Source organism: Pseudorca crassidens, chromosome 17 (assembly GCF_039906515.1).
Source record: "Pseudorca crassidens isolate mPseCra1 chromosome 17, mPseCra1.hap1, whole genome shotgun sequence".
Lineage (NCBI taxonomy): Eukaryota > Metazoa > Chordata > Mammalia > Artiodactyla > Delphinidae > Pseudorca > Pseudorca crassidens.
Genome location: NC_090312.1, coordinates 61,540,229 through 61,560,866, shown reverse-complemented (window position 1 = coordinate 61,560,866; position 20,638 = coordinate 61,540,229). Strand labels below are relative to the sequence as shown.

The following is a 20,638-nucleotide window of genomic DNA, read 5'->3' as shown; positions in this document are numbered from 1 at the left end:
AACACTCTGGGGCAGAGGTTAGACTGATACTATGTTCTTCTAGAAAGAGTTTATGGACGTCTCTTGTTGGTTTTGTTTTTTCATTACTAGGAGTTTCTTTCCCCAGTTTTTAAAAAAGTTAGAATGAAATATATTTGAAAGAATGCACCTAGATACCTAGAAATTATAGCTTTGGTAGCCATATTCTGCCATGCACAAACCAGGTTTATTCCTGAGTTTACAAAGAAAAAAATACCTAAACAATAATTTAAGTCTTTGAGATATTCTTTCTCAATCTTATATACATTTACGGTGTGCTTCTCAAGAGACTCAGAGTGGTAGGCAGGGCACTGGAATAAAATATTTTCCAGAGTCACACACACAGGGGCAGGAAGTCTTTCCCACATCACTTAGTTCAAATTTTACTTCTAATTCCTGCCCTACCCACCCCCTGAGAAGCAAATATGTAGTTGGTACTCAGAAAAAAAATAAAGAAAAAATTTTAAAAAGGGTCAAAAATCTGAGGCATACAGGACTCTTTCAAACGCCTGTTGACGTGGATGTAAAATTCAACTTTCCCAACACGTTCCGCGAGCTTCTCCCTGAGAGCAAAGCACTGCTGATGGTGCCGCCAAATCTCCAGGACGTCAGGAGGCAGCCGTGGAGGCGCCCACAGGAGTTAAGTTTCGAGCGCGGCTCAGGAAAGACAGAGAAGCTTATATTTAAAAGGATGAATGCGAAAAAAGCAAGCACACTTACTGGATGGGTCGTGATCATCATGTCAGGTTCATCTATGGGTCTGACATTAAAAATACATAAAAACTTGTCAAAGGAATGTTCAAAGACCGACTCAGGCCTTTGGTTCTAGTCTCTTCGCCTAGGGAAAGGCACTGCTGTCTGTCAGGGAAGCCTTTACTACCTAAATGAGGAGCTAAAATTACATTTCTTTTTCTCCTTAAGCTTAAAAAAGGAAAAGGAAAGAGTTTGTTTACACTCATTGTTTCCCACTTGTTGAGTTAAAAAAACAAACAAAACAAAATAAAACCAGACGTTGCAACAAGTCGGTTCTGAAATGCAGGCTCCAGGGGACAAGACTGGTCTCTCTGTTTTAGCCTTAACTGTCCTGTGAAGGGCGCCTAACTGATATACTAGATAGGCTTTTAAGAATTAAATGTATAATGAGAATGAACATATCTGTTCTGTTAATTTGGAAAAAAATATTACACTCTAGAATACCCATTCAAATAAGCTATGATGAGAGTGAAGGTTAAAAAAAACCAAAACTAAACACATCCTGGATCCTCAGGTGTGCAGAACGTGAGACCCTCAGCCACTGGATCACCTAACATCACCAAACATCAGGGATTTTGCCTATAAATGGCCAAGTTATGTTCAACATCTGGTAACTCCAGAGTTAGATGCTTGAACGTTCTCATTTCCTTGAGACCTGGAGAGGAGCTCAAACTAGTTATAACTCACATAACTCATAAGCACTGTTTCTCAGGGGATGGGGTGCAATAGCTACATGGCTAAGAAATGTTACACATAATTTACTCTAGAAGTGATTAATTCTTACAGGAAAGAGTTTTTCTTTTTTCCCTCTCAAAATAATCAGTGCCCTTCTACTTTATGGGTAGCTATTGGTCTGCTGTTCCAGGGATTTCCCTCCAATCTCAATACCTTGTAGGGGACCTGTGGGCTTACCTGGTTAGAGCACAGTGCTCATTTTTCTGCATTTGTGAGTCTGAGTCCTCAACAGAATTTTTAAAAAGTTCTTCTCCATGGCTCCTTAGTGCCAACCATTCTCACGAAAGATGTGGGCAAGAGTGTACATGGTTTAGCAAAGTTCATGGCAAATAACACCCAGCATCTGCTTCCCCAGGTGGATCTGTGCCTTATCGAGATAGCCCAAACGTGAGCTGGGCAGAGCTGTCTTCGTGCCAGGAGGTGCTGGGGAACGGTTTCCATGCTGCCAGGCCGGGTCTGTGATACTGAAGATTGCAATTGGTATTAGAAAAGAGGGAATGGAATGGACTGGGAGTAGCAGACACAGAGGGGCCGGGGTGGTGCTATGCAAGGTGACAGAAGGTTTAAACACTCGCAATATTGAAAACAACTTTCCCACTCTTTTGTGAATTGGACAATTTGACCATTACACAGACCTTTTTGAGACAATGAGTCACAATGATGCTAACTGTCATGAATTACTTTTGAGTAACAGGAGTACTTTGAAAATGATTGGGACCACCTAACAGATAACATATCACTTTTTTTGGAAACTATTTTTATGAGGAAAAAAATGCACGCGCAGTGAAATGCAAATTCCTATTTGTTTAGTTATATTTCAAACTCCCCCGAAAACATGAGGCGTGTTAATACAATGCAATATCTAAGAGGTAATGACATTAAACTATTTTACTGTTGCCAATTTAATATACAGAAGTCTGAGGAATGACAATTACCAACCTTTACAATCCATTACACAAGGTGATCTGAGACAGAGCACAATACTTTTTAAAAAACACCCATAATATATATATAAATGGCGAGCAAAGAAAAGTCCAATCTAACTGCATTAAGATAAATGATTACCAAATTGAATGCTTTTAAAAAAATTGCCTTTTTTAAGCAAAAATTGTATTTCTCATTTCATCTGGCATTAAGAAAAATCTGAACTACTATTTCCTAGTTAAATAAAAGAAGAACCTGGGAAAACAATGAAATACTTTATAAATATCAGAGACTGGATGTAAATACAACTTTAAAATGAGCAGTAGGAAAAAAAAAAACCCTTTATGAATGTTTGTTCTCTTCCGGACCATGATTTTATTTAATTTACTATGGTGATTCCAGATGAAGACTCTAATTTAACACAGTTTCTGGATTGATCTCTTCTAGTCAAACACTTTCTAAGTGTATACAACTCATCTAATGATACTGTCAGGAATAATGTATTTAAGAAAAGGTACAACACAGAGCAAGAAAATACTACTACAGGACAAGAAATTTAGACTTCACTGCAAATAAAGCCATATTTGATATTATAGACACATGTTCCTACTTTCACATCAGTCACTTATTAACACTAAACATTACACTTTAACTTTTCCCAGTTACACAGTACAATAAGCCTGCCAAGATTTCCAGGAAATAACCATGGGTACCTACTGTGCTTCCCGCAGCCAAAGCTAAGCTAGCTGGGTACCAGAAATCAACACTTTCAGAAGAATGGCATCACTAGAACACATGGACTCATGGCAACTATTACAAGGAGCATTTACAAAATCCTAAGTCAGTCTTGAACTGAGGCTCTGGGATTCTAGCCATGTTACATCACCATCTCAGAGTGGCTCTTCTGCACCGCATCCTCCACCACTGCCTGTTGATTCTGTGCTAAAATCTCATGGTTTTTGAAGACAGTGAAATAAAATGCCCTCATGTAATAACGGGTCCCTGCTTCTGCCCCCTGGTGGGCAGGTAACCTGGCCATGGCGCCATCCTGGCTCACGGGGCTCTTGTTGCCTTCGGCCAAATCTGTCTTCAAACGCCTGTCTGAAGAGGACACCTATTTTCATTCCCTTTTGTCAGGCTGAATATGTAGGGAGTTGCATGAATAAAACTATTTAAACGTACCACTGTTTTTCAGCTAAGAGAATGATGGACCTAATTTAAAATCTGAATTCATTAACTAGAAAAATTCAATGAGGGCAACTTAAGATGGTTTTCCTGTAATTACAAATGAAAATGATTGGAGAACTGTTTCTTCTATTCTGCTTTTATGACAATAGTCATTACACTAGTAGGATAAACACTCAAAATAAATGACAGGATGTACCCTAATTAATTAAGCACCAGAGCAACTTTATATATATACGTGTGTATATATGGATGTGTGTGTGTATCATATATATACAACATATATATATTTTATATAGTTACTGGTAAAAGTAAGTAAATGCTCTAATTCAAAAAATGAAAATCAAATATGAGAAACAGATCTAGTGACATGCTGAGGTTAAATTTCAGCTCTTTGTGTTTACTTATTGTTAATTTAGCATTCAATTAGAATTAACTCTTGGATTTTAAGGGCAGAGAAATGAGTAATTAGCCTTTTTCCCACAAAGAGCGGTACCCTTAAAAGCTTTCATAGCCCTAATGATGTAATTTAATGCAGGGCAAGAAAAAAAAATTTGTGGCAAACATATCTGCAAAAATTACTTTCTTCTAGAATTTAAAATTTCCTCAGGGCTTCCCTGGTGGCGCAATGGTTGAGAGTCCGCCTGCCAATGCAGGGGACACGGGTTCGTGCCCTGGTCCGGGAAGATCCCACATGCCGCGGAGCGGCTGGGCCCGTGAGCCATGGACGCTGAGCCTGCACGTCCGGAGCCTGTGCTCCGCAATGGGAGAGGCCACAACAGTGAGACGCCCGCGTACAGCAAAAAAAAAAAAAAAAAAAAAAAAATTTCCTCAAACATTTCATATAAAACAGATTACACTTCCCTGCTGACAATATTTGAGAAATAGTACAAGCAGGACAAAAAAATTCTTCAAAACTTTCAAAATATCTGAATAAAAACAAAGATCCTACTTTTAGGTAAGATAGGTTTATAATTCTGATTTATATGACAAAAAAAATTTCCTAAACTTATTTTTATCTTTTTGTATACATTTCACCTACCTAGGTTATTATAGTTGAATGCATACATAATACGGGTGTCAACATTTTAAAGATATAGTAAACTCTTTTTTTTAATATAATATCCTTTCATATATTTAAACTATGTAGCATTTAATTCAGGATGAAATGTTTTTTAAAAGAAGCCATAGGCTTCCAACTCAAAGATTCTAGCACACACTTTCAACAAATAAAGTAAAAAGTGATGAAGTTTATGAAATACGGTACTTTAGGGTCCAAACCGTGATGCTACATCAATAAATATACTTCAGTAAGTTACCCAGTGTCCTGAAGAGCAGAGCCATCTCCTGAAGTTTATTCTGCTTCTCCCTCCTCCCCCCCAACACTCATGGACTGTGCTATCACTTATTCTTTTAGGATTTGTTCTGGAGGGCCTTAGAGTTCCTTTCAATACTTTACATCACAACTTATTCTTAGCACAGGTTTTCAAGTCAAGAGAGATATTTCATTGCATACTTTATGGCCATAAGGCATAGCCTTGGTTTTGAAACTTCTGGGGGAATTCTGATAGTGAAATTTCAAGATGATAGGACTATTTATAAAGAGCTTCTCTACCTAGAAATGGTTTTACCCTTTAGAGATCATACCCACTACCCTGGCAATAAGTAAGACATCATGAATTACAACTTTTGAGCAGTCAGGGGCTCATAAGGGACAAGCCTGAAGCATGCACAATGCCAGGTGTGCAGTGTGACATGGCTGTCACCAGATACAAAGCAACCCCACAGAGTCAAGATTGTCGGGTCAAACTCATTCATACTAAGCAATGAGACTCACTGGGCGAACCAGCGCTTACAAAGGATGTGAATTCAGAGAGCATGGGGCCTTGCACCTTCCTGATCAACTTCTCCCTAATCCAAGGTTATTCCGCCATGATCTTTCGATCAATGATGATTGTGCTTATACACATGAAGTCTTCATGGGAGAGACCAGGCTGACTGAAGAATAACGACAACCAACCAATTTACCCCAACCGAGCTACTTTACAATTTCAGAAACATATTACAGAGCAGTCACAAAATCAAGCCATGAATGCAAGGAATGGAAAACAACATGCCCGGGAGCTGGTCCCTACAATTTTCAAGATGCTTCATCCTCCCAATTGCATTCTTTATCATAATGAGTGAAAACAGCAAGATTATTCAATCTGAAAAGTCACAGATGTCACAGCAGTACAGAATAATTGCCTCTTTTTATTTTTCTTTAGCAGTGCAGGAAAAGCTCCTTTTCTGTAGCCCACACTGCATAATAGCACTTCAACCAGGTTCATTTTAAAATGAAAAGTGAACAAGCTTCCCAATGTTGGCCTTATAAAATCTAGAGAGATGATTAAATTCAAACCAGGCTGAGCTCTCAATCTGAGTTATTTCAGCAACTGATTTTTGTAAAATGAAGGGGAAAAAAAAGTCCCAATAGGCAATTTACATTTGCAAGCACCAGGCTGCAGAATTCATCACCTTTTTCTTAAAAAAGTAGCTAAAACTTAATGAAAGTATAATACCTTCTCGAGGTTAATTGTTCACAGTCATCCCTAGTCATATCTTGTTCCTCCTTCCATTTTCAGCATGTCATATATTTCAGTACTTCCCACCACAAATCATTGAAAATGATCATTTATGTTTATTCCACTTATTTCTCCAGTGAGCCGGATGATTTGACCAGGAGCTCCAAGTACCACTTGAAAAGTCAAGTCTTTAAAAACCTTCAGTGTTTTCAACACTTGGTTAGAAAAAAGGTAACAACTACTCATAATTATCCAGCTTATGTGCTTTATGGTGTCTTTTCAAAATGAGAATACAAATCATTGTACATCAAATCAAAATAGTTAATATACATTTTATCTGGCACTTTCTAGAAATTAGGCATTAAACATAAAATACCTTATAAATTTATATAACAAAAATAAATGTCTATATTTTAATCTCAGATAGATTACCTTAGGGGAGCAGTTCATGTATGAAATCCCGCACGGCTGGTGTGGCAGCGGGGGTCATCAGAAATACACATTCAAGTTCACAGCCCTTGGGAAATGGAAGCCGTGGCTGCCATCCAAACATGTGGTCTGTGTCCCAACATAGAGATTAAGGCTCTCTGTTTTGGAGGAATGAGCTCTGGGCTAAAAGAAGTATGGAAGTACCACGATATTCATTGAAGGCTCTGAAGAGTTTCAAATGCTGGGGAAAAAACCATTTTGACTATAAAAATAAAATAAAGCATCTAACAATGACTTCAAGTACTTTGGGAGAGGCTGCTGACATGGACTGCCCGAATCAGAAGGAATGAAGAGCTAAGAAGCTCAAGGGGCATCTCCAATCCTATCCACTGGTTCCCAGGGGCAGCTGCTTGAAGAGGACTGGGGAGCGGTAGGGAAGCAGCAACCACAATTTCTTACCATCGAAAAACACCCACGTTGAAGGCAAAGGCCAGGCTGGTGGGAGAATATCCTTGGAATGAACCATTATAAATCGGAAGATTTCAAGGGGAAAAAAGCCATTCATTTTACCGTTAGTAGCAGGCAGCAGAAAGGGGAGAGAGGGGAGAGAAACCCGGCCCCTGGGAGTGGCAGTGCTTCAGGCAGGTGAGCGGTGGTTTCGGATGAGTGCTTTTCTTCCTTACTGTGTGGCTTTCTTCACAAAGAGGGTGAGACCACTGACAGCTGGGATCCTTCCAGAGGGTGTGGGTATATGAGGGAGGTGTGCTTGGGTGTGCCCGTGCCCTGGCAGTAGGGTGTGTACCTCACTGTTCTCCAAACTGAGAAGCGGTTTCGGCATCTCCAGTCATCTTCCTTTTCCGGAAGCAGCATATGCAGTGTGGCTGACACTGCTTCTTGTGTTCTGCAACAGCACTGGCCCTGCCGGCTGGTCCTATGCTAGCTGGGTTGTCTTCCGGGCTGCTAGAGCCTGGTGATGTCTCGGCATTGCTGCAGGTCCCCGATGCTCTCGTAGTCATTCTCCTTTGGGAAAAGGCCGTGGTGGCTGTTGGTCTCCGGGGCAGCCTTCTCTTCCTCTCTGTTTAGAGTCTGTATTGCTTCGTAATCTGGTTCGGGCTCCTCGCCGTTGGGCCTCCCTGCTGCTGGAAGAGTGCTGACACTGTTGGGAATTTTCTCCAAGTCTTTAAGAGTAGCATAGAGATCGTTACAGGAAGAGGGCGACCTCAGAGCGGCTCCTTGGATGGAGGTATAGGTGGACTCTGGTGCTTTGAGTGACTGTCCTGATTTGTTCCCTGGCTGTCCTTTTTTATGTACTGATGAATACATTGCCGAGATCTAGAAAACAAAGGGTGAAGTGAATAAACAAGCTTCAAGCTTGATTTCTCCCTCCCCCTTCTTAGTGATAAGCTAGATTTTTAGGACAATGTGTGTGTGTGTGTCCCTTTAAGACTTTATTGAGATATTACTGACACACAACACATATAAGTTTAGGGTGCGCAATAGGATGATTTGATACACGTGTTGTGACATGATTACCACGATAAGGTTAGTTAACAACTCCATTACCGTAATTGCTGTTTTTTTGGTGTGTAGTGATAACATTTCAGTGCTATTCTCTTAACGACTTTCAAGTATATAATACAGTATTGTTAATTCTAGTCGCCATGCTGTACATTATATTCCCAGAACTTATTACAGATGGAAGTCTGACCCTTTGACTAACATCTCCCCATTTCCCCCAGTCCCCAGCCTGTGGCAACCACCATTCTACTCTATGTCTATGAGTCTGGCTTTTTTAGATTCCACATATATGTGAGAACATACAGTATTTGTCTTTCTCTGTCTGACTTATTTGACTTAGCATAATGCCCTCTGAGTCCATCTATGTTGCTGCAGATGGCAGGATTTTCTTCTTCTTTACGGCTGAATACTATTCCATTACGTACGTACGTACGTACGTGTGTGTGTGTGTGTGTATAAAACTACATTTTCTTTATCCGTTCGTCCATTGACAGACACGTGGGTTGCTTCCATGACTTGGCTATCGTGAATAATGCTGCAATGAACATGGGTGTACAGATATCTCTTCAAGACAGTGGTTTCACTTCCTTTGACTATATACCCAGAAATGGGTTCTTCACTATCTGTACTAATCCTGGAGTACGTAACTCCAGGACAATTACGTGTGTCATCTACAACTTTGTAAGTAGCATAATTCTATGAAAACCAGGTCCTCTCTGGGTCTCCTCAGGGGTTTGAGGAGAGCAGGTGGGGTGGGCAGCTCAAGACCCCCAGGACCTGACCACAGATCAGGTTCTATTCGGTTTCTTTATCAGAATGATATTTCACCTGCAAAAAAGGTTTGACTGCTTTACAAAAAAGGGTAAAAAAAAAAAAGCATTAGACCAGTGATTCTCAAAAGGGTGCGATTCAAACCAGCAGCAGCAGGATCTGGACAGTTATTGGAAAGGCAAACTCTGGGGCACCACCCCAGAACCACTGAGTCACAAACTCTGGTCGGGGGGGTCCCAGATGGGCTCATGCTGATGTCCACTAAAGTGTGAGGACCACTGAACTAGACTGTTTGATCCACTCTTCCTGCACCACAGAGATCTGAAGAGTAGCTCCTGGATTCTGGTTGGTCATATACCTATATCTGTCAGAGTATCATTTTCCACTTTTTTTTTACTTCACTGCATACTATTGGTTAAATATACATTTACAGACGGGGCTACATTTTCTTCAGTGGGAAAACTCTTTCTTATTTGAAACCAGCCAACTCAGAAATAAAACTAGGAGACAATCAACTTATGGGATGCTCTTTCCTATGGGAAGAGCAGCCTATTTTCCAAGCACACCTACTCAGTCTCACTAATGTACCTCATGTAGCCACACGTATCAGGAGAGATTTCATTTTCTTTGATAGAAAAATGGATGATAGAGTAAATGGACTGATGAGGAGATTTGGGAGGTATTGTTTTATTGTTAGAAATCATGTTTGGAAATAGGTAAGAATATCCTTCATTACCTGTATTTATCTTTGCCACAGCGATTGATTTATTCAAACACCCAGGAAATAAATGAACATACTTCCTGACAGATGCTTGGCTTTGCAAGTACAGGGAGAGATGTCCTGTTCTCACACATCTCACATACTGTGCAGGAAGCTTCCAGCTGGCCTCCGAAGCTTCTTAAGACACGCCTGCCGCATGTTAACTGGTCATTTGCATGAGGACTTTTCACTACAGGCTGGTGGCTCACATTTGCCAGGCCTTGACAAGCCAAAGGTTTTGAGTCAGAGAAATAATCTTTGGGGAACTCTTGCCCTGTTGATCTGACCCTTTTCAGGACTGTGAAATTACCATTCTCACCTTAGAGGTTTTAGTGAAAATACTACTCTCAAAATGAAGAATTGGAATTTCTTTCCATTTAGAAAGAATTAAAAAAAAAAGCCTCTGCTTTTCATAGGGAGGTGCAAACATATGGAACTTTTTATTTATAAGGCGGTCCAAGCCAAAAATGTGGACAGATTATAAAGGGGTAAGTCATGGATGACAGTGATAAAGGGAACCAGCATCCTAGATATTTATTCCTCACCTTCAGGGGTAACAACAGGAGGACAAACACACCTTTACCTGTGAGAGTAATGAGCGTTGACCCCTCACCACCATTTCTGTTTCTCTTCCCTACTTTCTTCCCCATGGTCCCTGCCATTAATGCCCCCAACTCTTTCTAAGTACTTGGGTCTTCTTGGGCCTTAGAGTCTTTTTTTTTTTTTTTTTTTTTTGATTATAGGCTCTTTCATTAACTTACAACTTAATATTATCTCTGAGCATGAACCAAATGTGCAGAGGTTGTCATGTGAAATTTGAACTCTTATCAACGTTTCTCAAGTCTTCTAATATTCCTTTTGAATATTTGTCTCCTCTATTATTTTTATTTTGTATATAAATAACAGGTTCTCTTCAAGCCCCCTTGCTATTTAGCTTTGCAATTTTTCCCTTTAAAATCTTTCCTCATTATTATTTGGTCTGTAAATTGTTATTATGTTCTCATAAATTACTCCGTTTTCCCCATTTCTCTCCTTTTTATATTCAACCCTTCCCCCATCATTCTGTTAAATTGGGATAATAGTACTTAAAATTCAGGTCTCAGTTTCAGTCTGGACTGTCTAACATTATATTACATGAATATAAAAATAAATGATTTCCATATTTATTTTTTCTAAATCTTCTTCCTAAAATGAATACACAGGAATCACAGTTCCTTATTCTATGTTAAACATTCATCAGTATAACCAGGTCCTATTTTCAAAAACCACAAACAAAGGTAAGATAAGAAGAAAAGTAACTTAAAATTTTACTGCCTCCATTTATTTTAAAGGATTAGTTTCCAGATCTTTTAGATTCTATCTTCTTTCCCCCCTTGTTGTTTTGGCCACACGGCTTGTGGGATCTTAGTTCCCTGATCAGGGATTGAACCTGCACCTTCGGCAGTGAAAGCACAGAGTCCTAACCACTGGACCACCAGGGAATTCCCTTATTTCTTATACCAAATGGGATGGCTCCGGGACAGTGAAAAACGCTGGTGGAGGCAAAGGAGCTGCCACAGGCCCTGGTAGGAGGGTCCTGCCTTAGTCTCCTGAGGGGAGGAGGGCCCAGTGGAGATGGAGAGGGGTTGGGGGGTGCATGAAAGTTACTTTGGAGGTGGAACTGAAGGGACTTGTTCCTGACTGCATCTGAGGACAGTGAGGAAAATGGGGTGTTAAGGATGACCCCAGGGTTTTGGCTTGTGCAACCAGGTGGATAGATGGCAGGTCTCTTCCGTGGAGCAGGAGACGTGGAGGGGGTTGGGCAACATCACCTAAGGAAAGCACTTCTGCTCCTTCAACTTTCAATGTGGGATTGTAATGTAGCTTCATATTTTAATACTCAGAGTCCTATATGGGAGGTGATGTACCAGCATAGGTACATTACTTTTGTACATGTACAAAATTTACTAAGCTAGGCATTCCAGAAAGAGGCTATATGTAGCTAGATAAATTAAGGTGTTCAGCTCTCTCTGAGTCTAGCTTGACATAATAACACAATAAATAGTGGCTTTTACAATTTTAATGCTCACTGAAAGTTTAACCAGTGAATCTTCAGCCCCGGTGCTTGGGAGAATATATCATCCTTTCTTGCTGGTGGCCATGTCTGACTCTACTTCCAAGCTGGACGCGTACTTCCTGAAGTTCCCTGCTCTCAGCCTCCCAAATTCCTAAGCCCTTCTCCCTCTGTCTCCCAGCCTGGAGCAAATTCTCTACACCCACCTGCTCCAATTTCCTGTATTTTCCAACCCACTATTAACTTCCTTCTAAAGGGGACTTTCTGACAGATTAAAGCTCCCACACTTATCATTTCTCTCTTCTCATTCCTCTTTTCTCCCCTCCCCTTTCTATTTTTCTCTGCTCCTTCTTCCCTACTGAGTTTTCTTTACTTAGCTGACCTGTTCATCTTGTCCTCTTTCTTGTCTTACCATCTGCCATTCACTCTCTCTGAGCCATTATAAAGCCAACATCCCCAAACCCTGATCTCCAACCATATGCTTAAGAGTGTACTTTAGCTTTCTCAGATGAAGGGTAACATGACAGTGCATTTACTCAAGGAAGGAGGTGCTATTCTCTATTGCATGAGCTTTCTGGTTATTTAAAAACTAACAGGGCTTCCCTGGTGGCGCAGTGGTTGAGAGTCCGCCTGCCGATGCAGGGGACACGGGTTTGTGCCCCGGTCCGGGAGGATCCCACATGCTGCGGAGCGGCTGGGCCCGTGAGCCATGGCCGCTGAGCCTGCGCATCCGGAGCCTGTGCTCCGCAACGGGAGAGGCCACAACAGTGAGAGGCCCGCGTACAGCAGGAAAAAAATAATAATAATAATAAAAACTAACAAAACTCACCTCTTCTTCTGTGAGAGTTGGGTCTTCTTCCCGGGACTTGTATGACAACGAACTAAATCTCTGTTAGAAGAAACATAAACCAAGAGAAGGGAGTTTGAAGTCAATAATCGAACCTTTCTCGTGCATATGCTTTGATCCATCTATCTACAAAAATGTTTTCAAATGATATTTGGAGAAGAAATTATTTTCTACAAAGAAATTATATAAAGCACCTGAGGAATAAACACATAAAAAGTATGTTTTTGCATACCCAGTAGTATTACACTTAGAGAAACTTCTTCTGATTGTTTATTTGAATCTGTAGGTACAAATAAAACGAACAGTTACGTGGACTACTGTTTCAATTCCTAATTGTCACTGACGGATTGATCATCAATGAGAGATGGAAAGCCTGATGAAGAAAAAAACATGGTTTCTTTATCAAGTGCCGGAATTTTATATTTCTACAGCTTGCCTGAGCCATCAGGAAGGTTCTTAAGTCATCTGGAAACTTTTCACAGCTAGTGGAGAACTCAGCTCATATTTTGTCACTTGCTACCTGCCTCATTTCTCAATGATTTTGGTTCCTGCTTCACTGATTCTGTCTCTAACGCATCTCCTGCCTGAATTCTTGCTGACTGCAACAAACAGGGATCCTTCCAAGCCTGCCTCAGCTCCCTGACCTCCCTGCCCCGACCCTGTCCTCCCGCCAACCTCACTGTTCACTCTCCCAGCTACACCTCGGACTTCTCTTACCCTAAACAGACACCCCACCCTCCCATCTCCTTGCAGCCCCCTTCAGACCAGCACTCCTCGATCAAGCCCACTCCTCCCATAACCCAGTTCCTACAATCCTGCAAAACGTTTTTGCGTGTGTCGCTTCTCCTGGGCGTCCTTCCTTTCTGCCCTGTCAAACTCCACTGCCACACTTTAAACACTCCACTCCCTTCTTGGTCCCTGGTGAACTCATCCCTCGAGTGAGTCCTTAATGCTGCTCTGAATCCTTCTATCACCTGGTCCCTGGTCTCCTAGCTCCCTGCTTCACGTCTTCCCCTCTCCTCCCAAACTCCCAACACCTCTTCACCCATCCTCATGCTTAGCTGAGGACCTTGAGAAAACTGAAGGAAACAAGAGAAATTTCTATACACTTTTACCTCCCCCACCTGCCCCCAGTCTCTGCATTCATGTACCTTCCTTCCCGTCAGTTGCCACAGATGAACTTTCCATGCTTCTCCTTAATGATCCCTTCCTCCTGTGCACTAGATTCTGACCCCTCACACTCACTCGTGGATATAAGCTCCAGCGTCTCTCCCATTTTGTCCACATCATCAGCTTTCCCCTCTCTGTGGAGTCATCTCCATTCATGTAAAAACAGGCTATTTATTCTAAAAACAAAACCAATCCACCCTTCTTCCAGTTCTATTACTCCTTCCTTTATAGTAAAACCTCTTAAGAGAGCTCTCTGAAAAAGTCACTCAAATAATTTGTCTCTTCCTATTCTCTCTCTAAACCCATTTCAGTCCGGTTTCTGCCTCTTCACTTCAGTGAAACTGCTCTTGTCAAGGACACCGAAGTCCACGTGTAACTATCTCTCCTGACCCACCTGCTGCATCTGATGCAGGGGTCACTCCTTCCTCCCTGAAAGTTTGCCCTTGGCTTCTAGGACACTGTACTTTCCTGTTTTTTCTCTCCTGTTTTGCTCTCTTCTGCTGGCTCCTTTTCTTTCCTGGACCTGTGTCCTTGGAACTCTTCTAGTTCCCGTTCACACGTACTCATGCAGTGATCTCATCTGATGTCAGCTTTGACAACAAATTTCTGCTGCTGACTTCCAAATGTACAAACCCAGCCCAGGCCCTTCCTCGTAAACCTGCTCCCCCATCCAGCTGTTCTCTGACATCTCTACTTGGATGACCAATATCTATCTCAAAGCAATAGGTCCAGCCCGGAACACCCAAGTTGCCTCCCAAGTCTGCTCTGCTACAAGTCCATCCTTCCAGTGGCTCAGGCCAAACCCCGGACTCATTGCTTCCTCTTTCTTTCATCCACGTCTGGTCTATCAACAAATGTCCTGGCTCTAGTTTAGTGTTTCCCGTTACTCCTGCCCTGATCCGAGCCACCTTGTCTCTCGTCTTGCTTATTAGAATGGCTACCCAACTGGTCTCCTTGCTTCCATTCTTCATAGGTGAATTTCAGCTCCATCAGAGCGATCCTTTCCTAACCCAGATTAAGCCACCATTCTTCTGCTCAAGGCTTTCGAGTGACCCCATTTTATTCAGATTATAAGCCAAGGCCATACAGGGTTGGGGCCCTGCTTACCTTTCTTCCTACTTCTCTTAGCGTTGCTCTCCCCTCTCCAGCCACGCCCACCCCTTCTTCTTTCCTGGAGAGGCCGGGCCTGCTCTGGCCTCAGGACCTTCACACTGGCCATCCCCTCTGCTTCATTTGCTCTGTCCCCCAAAATGTGTACCAACTCACTCTCTCACCTCCTTTAACATTTTGTTCAAATGCCCCTTCACAGCCAGGCATACCCTGACCACTCTATTCACAATTGTGCTCCCACCCAACTTTCCTAAACCCCCGGATTCTGTTCTAATTTTTTCCTTTAAACTTTAAAGCCTTCTAAGATACCACATACTTTACTTACATACGTATTTATGTCTCTATCTCCTTACTTAAATGTAAGCTCCATGGGGGCAGAGATTTTTGTTCATTTATATGTTTTGTTCACTAGTGTATTCTCAGCACCTGTATCATGTGGCTTATAGTAGGTGCTCATTAAAATCTTTTTGCAAATAAATGCATGAATATTAAACATTTCAAGTTCTCCCAATCACTTAAAATTAGGATGGTTTATATGGAGATGATGGATTATTCATTCCTGTATTACTATAGAAAGGTAATCTGCTTCCCAGATGGCTATTACCAGTTTCTAATGTGACATCTGCAGAATTGCTTACTTAGCAGTGGTTAGACAGTCAACTCTCTTACCTTTCAAATGCTTGTAAGTAAAGAAGTTTTAACTGCTTTAGGCAGCATAAACGTCACATTAGTTTTATTATCTTTAGTTATACAAAGGGCAAAAAAAATAGGCTGCATTTTACAAATATATTCATAAATACTTTACTGAGGCTCTCAATGGCTCACTTTACGGGTAAAACGAAAAGCTGAAATGCATTCAGAGAACACGACACAGAATGACGCATTGGCATAAGCTATATAACCCTAGCCGGACCTCCCCTTTTGATCATGAACAGCACAAGTTTTTCAAGGCTACTACTGACTGACTAGTCCCTACTTGGCCTTCCTACCAAAACTTGAGAAGAGAACCCTACTTTTTTCTCTGCAGAGAATGGAAATTAGGTATTAGTTGCCTAAAGAAGGTAGGGCCTAGTTTAAATCCCAAGGAAATGCTGACAGCTGGAGATGTGAATTCCAAGCTATGGTGGCTCAGACATCAGCTTACGAGACACCCACAGAGAAGGCTCGGGGATTGTTAGTACATTTTAGAGCTCTGTTGAATAGTTACACTTAAGAGCTACAGGGTAGTATTTAGAAATTGTCACAAAATAAAATCTCTTACTTGATTCCTATAAAAGTCTATACATAATCAGATACACCCAGTGGCACCTGTGAACTGGTCCCCTCTGCCTGTTCTTGTGCTCTGATTTCTGGGACTCAGGGAGCGGGGAGATCACCCCACTGCCTGGGGTGGTAACAAGTGGAAGAGGCTAAGTGGGTGGCAAAGAGTCTCGTCTTTCCAGTTCTTGGTCTTCACCATGAAGAAAATAATACTTGCCCCCATTAGACATGATGCAAAAACTGGAAGATATCCAAGGAAGGTGCCAAGAGAGAAATATTTTGTAAATATGAGCTTTCAGTATTTTATTACTTGGAGGGGGGAACAAAAAGTCAAACACAGCTTCCACTAAAACAGCTTCCACCACTCAATGCACGTGAAGGTGCTAGCATGTATTCCTTAGAACAACGTGCACGCAAAAGCCCCAGGATCAGCTAGACGCCCAATTGTGACAAAAGCTCTGAAACCAATGTGCCGCAGCCCACCTTGTTGGCTTCACTGGTCCCCTCGGCGGCCCCTTCTTCTCCTGTTTTACTCTCTGCCTGTTCCTGAAGGTTTTCATTTTCATCCAGAAGTTTAATGGGGACAGGGGGTGGCGCCTCCTCTTCTGGATCCCATGCATTTCCAAGAATACTCTCTGCATTAGCGCTTTGTCGACACTTTCTGTTTCTGTCCACGGAGGCATATTCGGCAAAGTCTGTTTTGCCACTGGCCTGGGGCCCCGGAAGCTCTTTCACAGTGGAAGTTGACTTCGACCTGCTGCTGTGGCCTCCAGCTGAGTGGGCGGCGGCCGTCACCTCCTTAATTTCTTTCACAGTTTCATACAAGCTGTCCTCCACCATATTTTCTTGTGAGGCACTGTCCTTGAGCACTTCATACGGCCCCTCCATCCCCAGACCCTGGTCCCCGTCCGCGCTTTCTCCATTGAGCATCGTGTCCACTTCGCTCTCAGGAGGAATTCTGGGCAACTCCCGGCTCTGATGACATTTTGGCTTCCCTGTGCTGTCCTGGGAGTCCAGCAGATCTGAAGCTGAGGTCTGGACTTCCTCGTACTGCTGTGTGCAGGTCATGGTGCTGTCTTCTGAAAGAACTAAAGCAGTGGGAGTATTAAAAGTGGAGAAAGACAATTTCTGACATAATTATTACAGTGAATCAGATGATGTCAAGTTAGGTGAAATCAAAGTGCTGGCTTTTTATTTGACTTGAGGCTGTAAATTACAGATGTTTTGACTGTTAGTGGATATTCTTATTTCAATCACAGTGTAAACTAAAGCCATCCATTACATCTTTCCAATAGAGTATTTAATAAATTGTCTTGGCTATCAATTTGGGTCACAGTTATACAGTCTTTGTTGTTACTCCTGATGGGCTCCTTGTAGGCAGTGTCCAAAGTGACCAGAGGATGAAAGTGACACTGCATAGGGCCAAACTGTGGGAGGCTGCGCTCCAAGGGGGGGGCATGTGTGGCAGCCACTCTCCCGGCCCTACTGGCCTCCTCTCGTGTGGAGGGAATACCTGGGAGCCATCCCCCTTCACAGGTCACTTTGTTTGAGAGACAATGGAAAAAATGGGGCAAAAATGTGCCCAGAGCAGTATCCCAAAGGGTCCGCCTACCCTGTGCCTTTTTAAAGCTCTTCCTTCCATCTTACTGGCTCCCGGTGCCAACATTTTTACCTCAAATTAGAAAATTCGTATTTGAAATTCTTAGATTGCTACAGAAACGTTACTGAGTGGAGCCATTCAGTCATCCCTTTATCAAATGTTTTTTGAGTGCCTCCTAGGTGCCAGGGATGGTTGAAGTGCTGGGAATACATCACTCATCAGTGAGGTCCAATGAGTCCTGCCCTTTGGGTACTTACACTGCAGTGAGCCAGTTATTAAATTACTGTCTCTCCACTGTATGTTCTTTATATACTATATATTCTTCATATATATAAGTGTATGTATATAATATATATATTATATAAAGTAAATATATACTTAAACATGTATTTGTACTGGTATATTCATATATATTTACTTTATATAATATATATATTCCTTATATATCGTATATATTCTTTACATCTGTGTGTGGGTTTATAACTTAGTTTTTCTTTTTTGATGTTGGGGGTAGGAGTTTATTTATGTATTTATTTATTTTTGGCTGTGTTGGGTCTTCGTTTGTGTGCGAGGGCTTTCTCTAGTTGTGGCAAGCGGGGGCCACTCTTCATCGCCGTGCGCGGGCCTCTCACTATTGCGGCCTCTCGTTGCGGAGCACAGGCTCCAGACGCGGAGGCTCAGGAGTTGTGGCTCACGGGCCCAGTTGCTCTGCGGCATGTGGGATCCTCCCAGACCAGGGCTCGAACCCGTGTCCCCTGCATTAGCAGACAGATTCTCAACCACTGCGCCACCAGGGAAGCCCTATAACTTACAGTTTTTAACCCACTTGTTTTTACTGACTAGACTGGGATTCTCCAAGACCCTGGAGTCCAGAACAGTATCTAATGCATGGTTGACTCCACTGTTTTTACATGAAAAACTAAATGAGTGAAAGAAGAAATAAACTGCTCACCTCTTATCCTGAAAAAAAAAAAAAGACTACTTCTCTTTAGGGGGACTAGAAATAGTGTCCCTGAAGAGTATCTCGGGAAAATGATAATGGAACCCTCGTCGGAAGTTACCATCACTACCCACTGTGTACTAAATACTTGATCATCAAGGAGGGGGTGAACTTTTGCCCTCTGGATTTAGATGTCTGTGTCACGGTGGACAGAGAACGGGCACTGGAGTCTGAAGCCTCCGGTGTCAATCCTGACTGTCCCCCAGTTTCCTCGTCTGTAACTGGAGGTAAGAGGAGGATTTGCTACCCCAGGTGGAAGCGCTCTGTAAACTGGGGAGTCGAAATGTGACTTTGGTGAGCGAGCACATCCTGGGCGTGAAACAGGCAGCATGCAGAGTGGTCCTAAGGGTGTACCCAGGAGTCAGATCGAGGGTTCAAATTACAGATCCTCAGAGCACTGACCATAACATCTTAGGCAAGTGATTAACCTCTCTGTGCCAGACAGAATAATGCCCCCCCCACCCCCCACCCCCACTCAGGAACCCACGTCCTCTTCCCTGGATCCTGTGTGTTTCATTCCACGGCAAGGGAGGAATTAAGGATACTGATGAACTATTAGCTGATCTTGAGATGGGGAGGAAAACTGGGGCATCCAGGTGGGCGCGGTGTAATTCTGAGGGTCCTCATCAGTGGAAGATGGAGGCAGGAGAGTCGGAGAGAGACTTGAAGATGGAGGGAAGTCCGGGACCAAGGAATGCAGGAGGCTTCTGGCAGCGGAAGCAGGCAAGGAACTAGATTCTTCCCTAGAGCCTTGGGGAAGGAGCACAGCCCCGCTGATACTTTGATTTTAGCCCAGGGAGACCCGGTTCAGACTCTGACCTCCAGAGCTCCAAGTTCATAAACCTGTGTTCTTCTAAGGCACTAAGTTTGTGGTAATTTGTTGCAGCAGCAATGTTTCAGTTGCCTCATCTGTAAATTGTGAAGAGTAATAATCCCTACCCTACAGGGCAGTCATATTAGTCATGGTAACCTTATAGTTGCTAGCATAAACGGGTTAGCAAAAATGAGTTAGTACAGGGCTTCCCTGGTGGCGCAGTGGTTGAGAGTCCGCCTGCCGATGCAGGGGACACGGGTTCGTGCCCCGGTCTGGGAAGATCCCACATACCGCGGAGCGGCTGGGCCTGTGAGCCATGGCTGCTGAGCCTGCGCGTCCGGAGCTTGTGCTCCGCGATGGGAGAGGCCACAACGGTGAGAGGCCCGTGTACCGCAAAAAAAAAAAAAAAAAAAAAAAAAAAAAAAAAAAATGAGTTAGTACACATACAAATCTTAGAACAATGGCACAAGAAGCCAATTCATAGATATTAACTTTTCATCCAAATGAGATTTTTTTGGCTAAAACTGGTAGTAATACAAAAGGTAAGCAAGAACAAACACATTTCCTAGTTTTTTTTTTGTTGTTGTTGCTGTACGCGGGTCTCTCACCGTTGTGGCCTCTCCCGTTGCGGAGCACAGGCTCCGGACATGGCTCACAGGCCCAGCCGCTCCGCGGCATGTGGGATCCTCCCGGACAGGGGCACGAACCCATGTCCTCTGCATCGGCAGGCGGACTCTCAACCACTGCGCCACCAGGGAAGCCCCCATTTCCTAGTTTTTGAGCCACATTTTCTGAAACCCTTTCTCAGGTGATGAGGCCTGCGTGGATAGCTGGTATTTCTGCAGAACTTACTGTCACCGTTGGTGAGTGCCCCGTTCTGTTCGCTGCTGGCAGGCGCGTCTGTGGCCAGGCTGGTAACTGAACGGCTGAACATCTCCTTGTCGGAAGGCTGCAGAAACAAAGGCACCAAAAGGATCAGACTGCGTGGCAGAGGAGAATATCCACGGCTTTTTTATGGGGGGGTATTTTTAAAAATTCATTCATTCATTCATTAATTATTTTTGCCAAACTGCACAGCTTGTGGGATCTTAGTTCCCCAACCAGGGATTGAACCCTGGCCCTCGGCA

General features: G+C 42.8%; 1 protein-coding gene across 4 annotated transcripts in view; it reads right to left on the bottom strand.

The window, feature by feature from the left end:
- Positions 1-1,564: 1,564 nt before the first annotated feature.
- The window catches only part of PAG1 (phosphoprotein membrane anchor with glycosphingolipid microdomains 1), a 141,342-nt gene continuing 122,268 nt past the window's right edge, over positions 1,565-20,638 (bottom strand). For all 4 annotated transcript variants that reach the window (XM_067711987.1, XM_067711990.1, XM_067711989.1 and 1 more), the window contains 4 exons: positions 20,364-20,460; positions 16,581-17,185; positions 12,540-12,599; positions 1,565-7,940 (listed from right to left, as the gene is read on the bottom strand). In XM_067711987.1, coding sequence (XP_067568088.1) covers positions 7,569-7,940; positions 12,540-12,599; positions 16,581-17,185; positions 20,364-20,460 — 1,134 coding nt within the window. In that variant the 3' untranslated portion in view covers positions 1,565-7,568. The remainder of the gene's footprint in view (positions 7,941-12,539; positions 12,600-16,580; positions 17,186-20,363; positions 20,461-20,638) is intronic.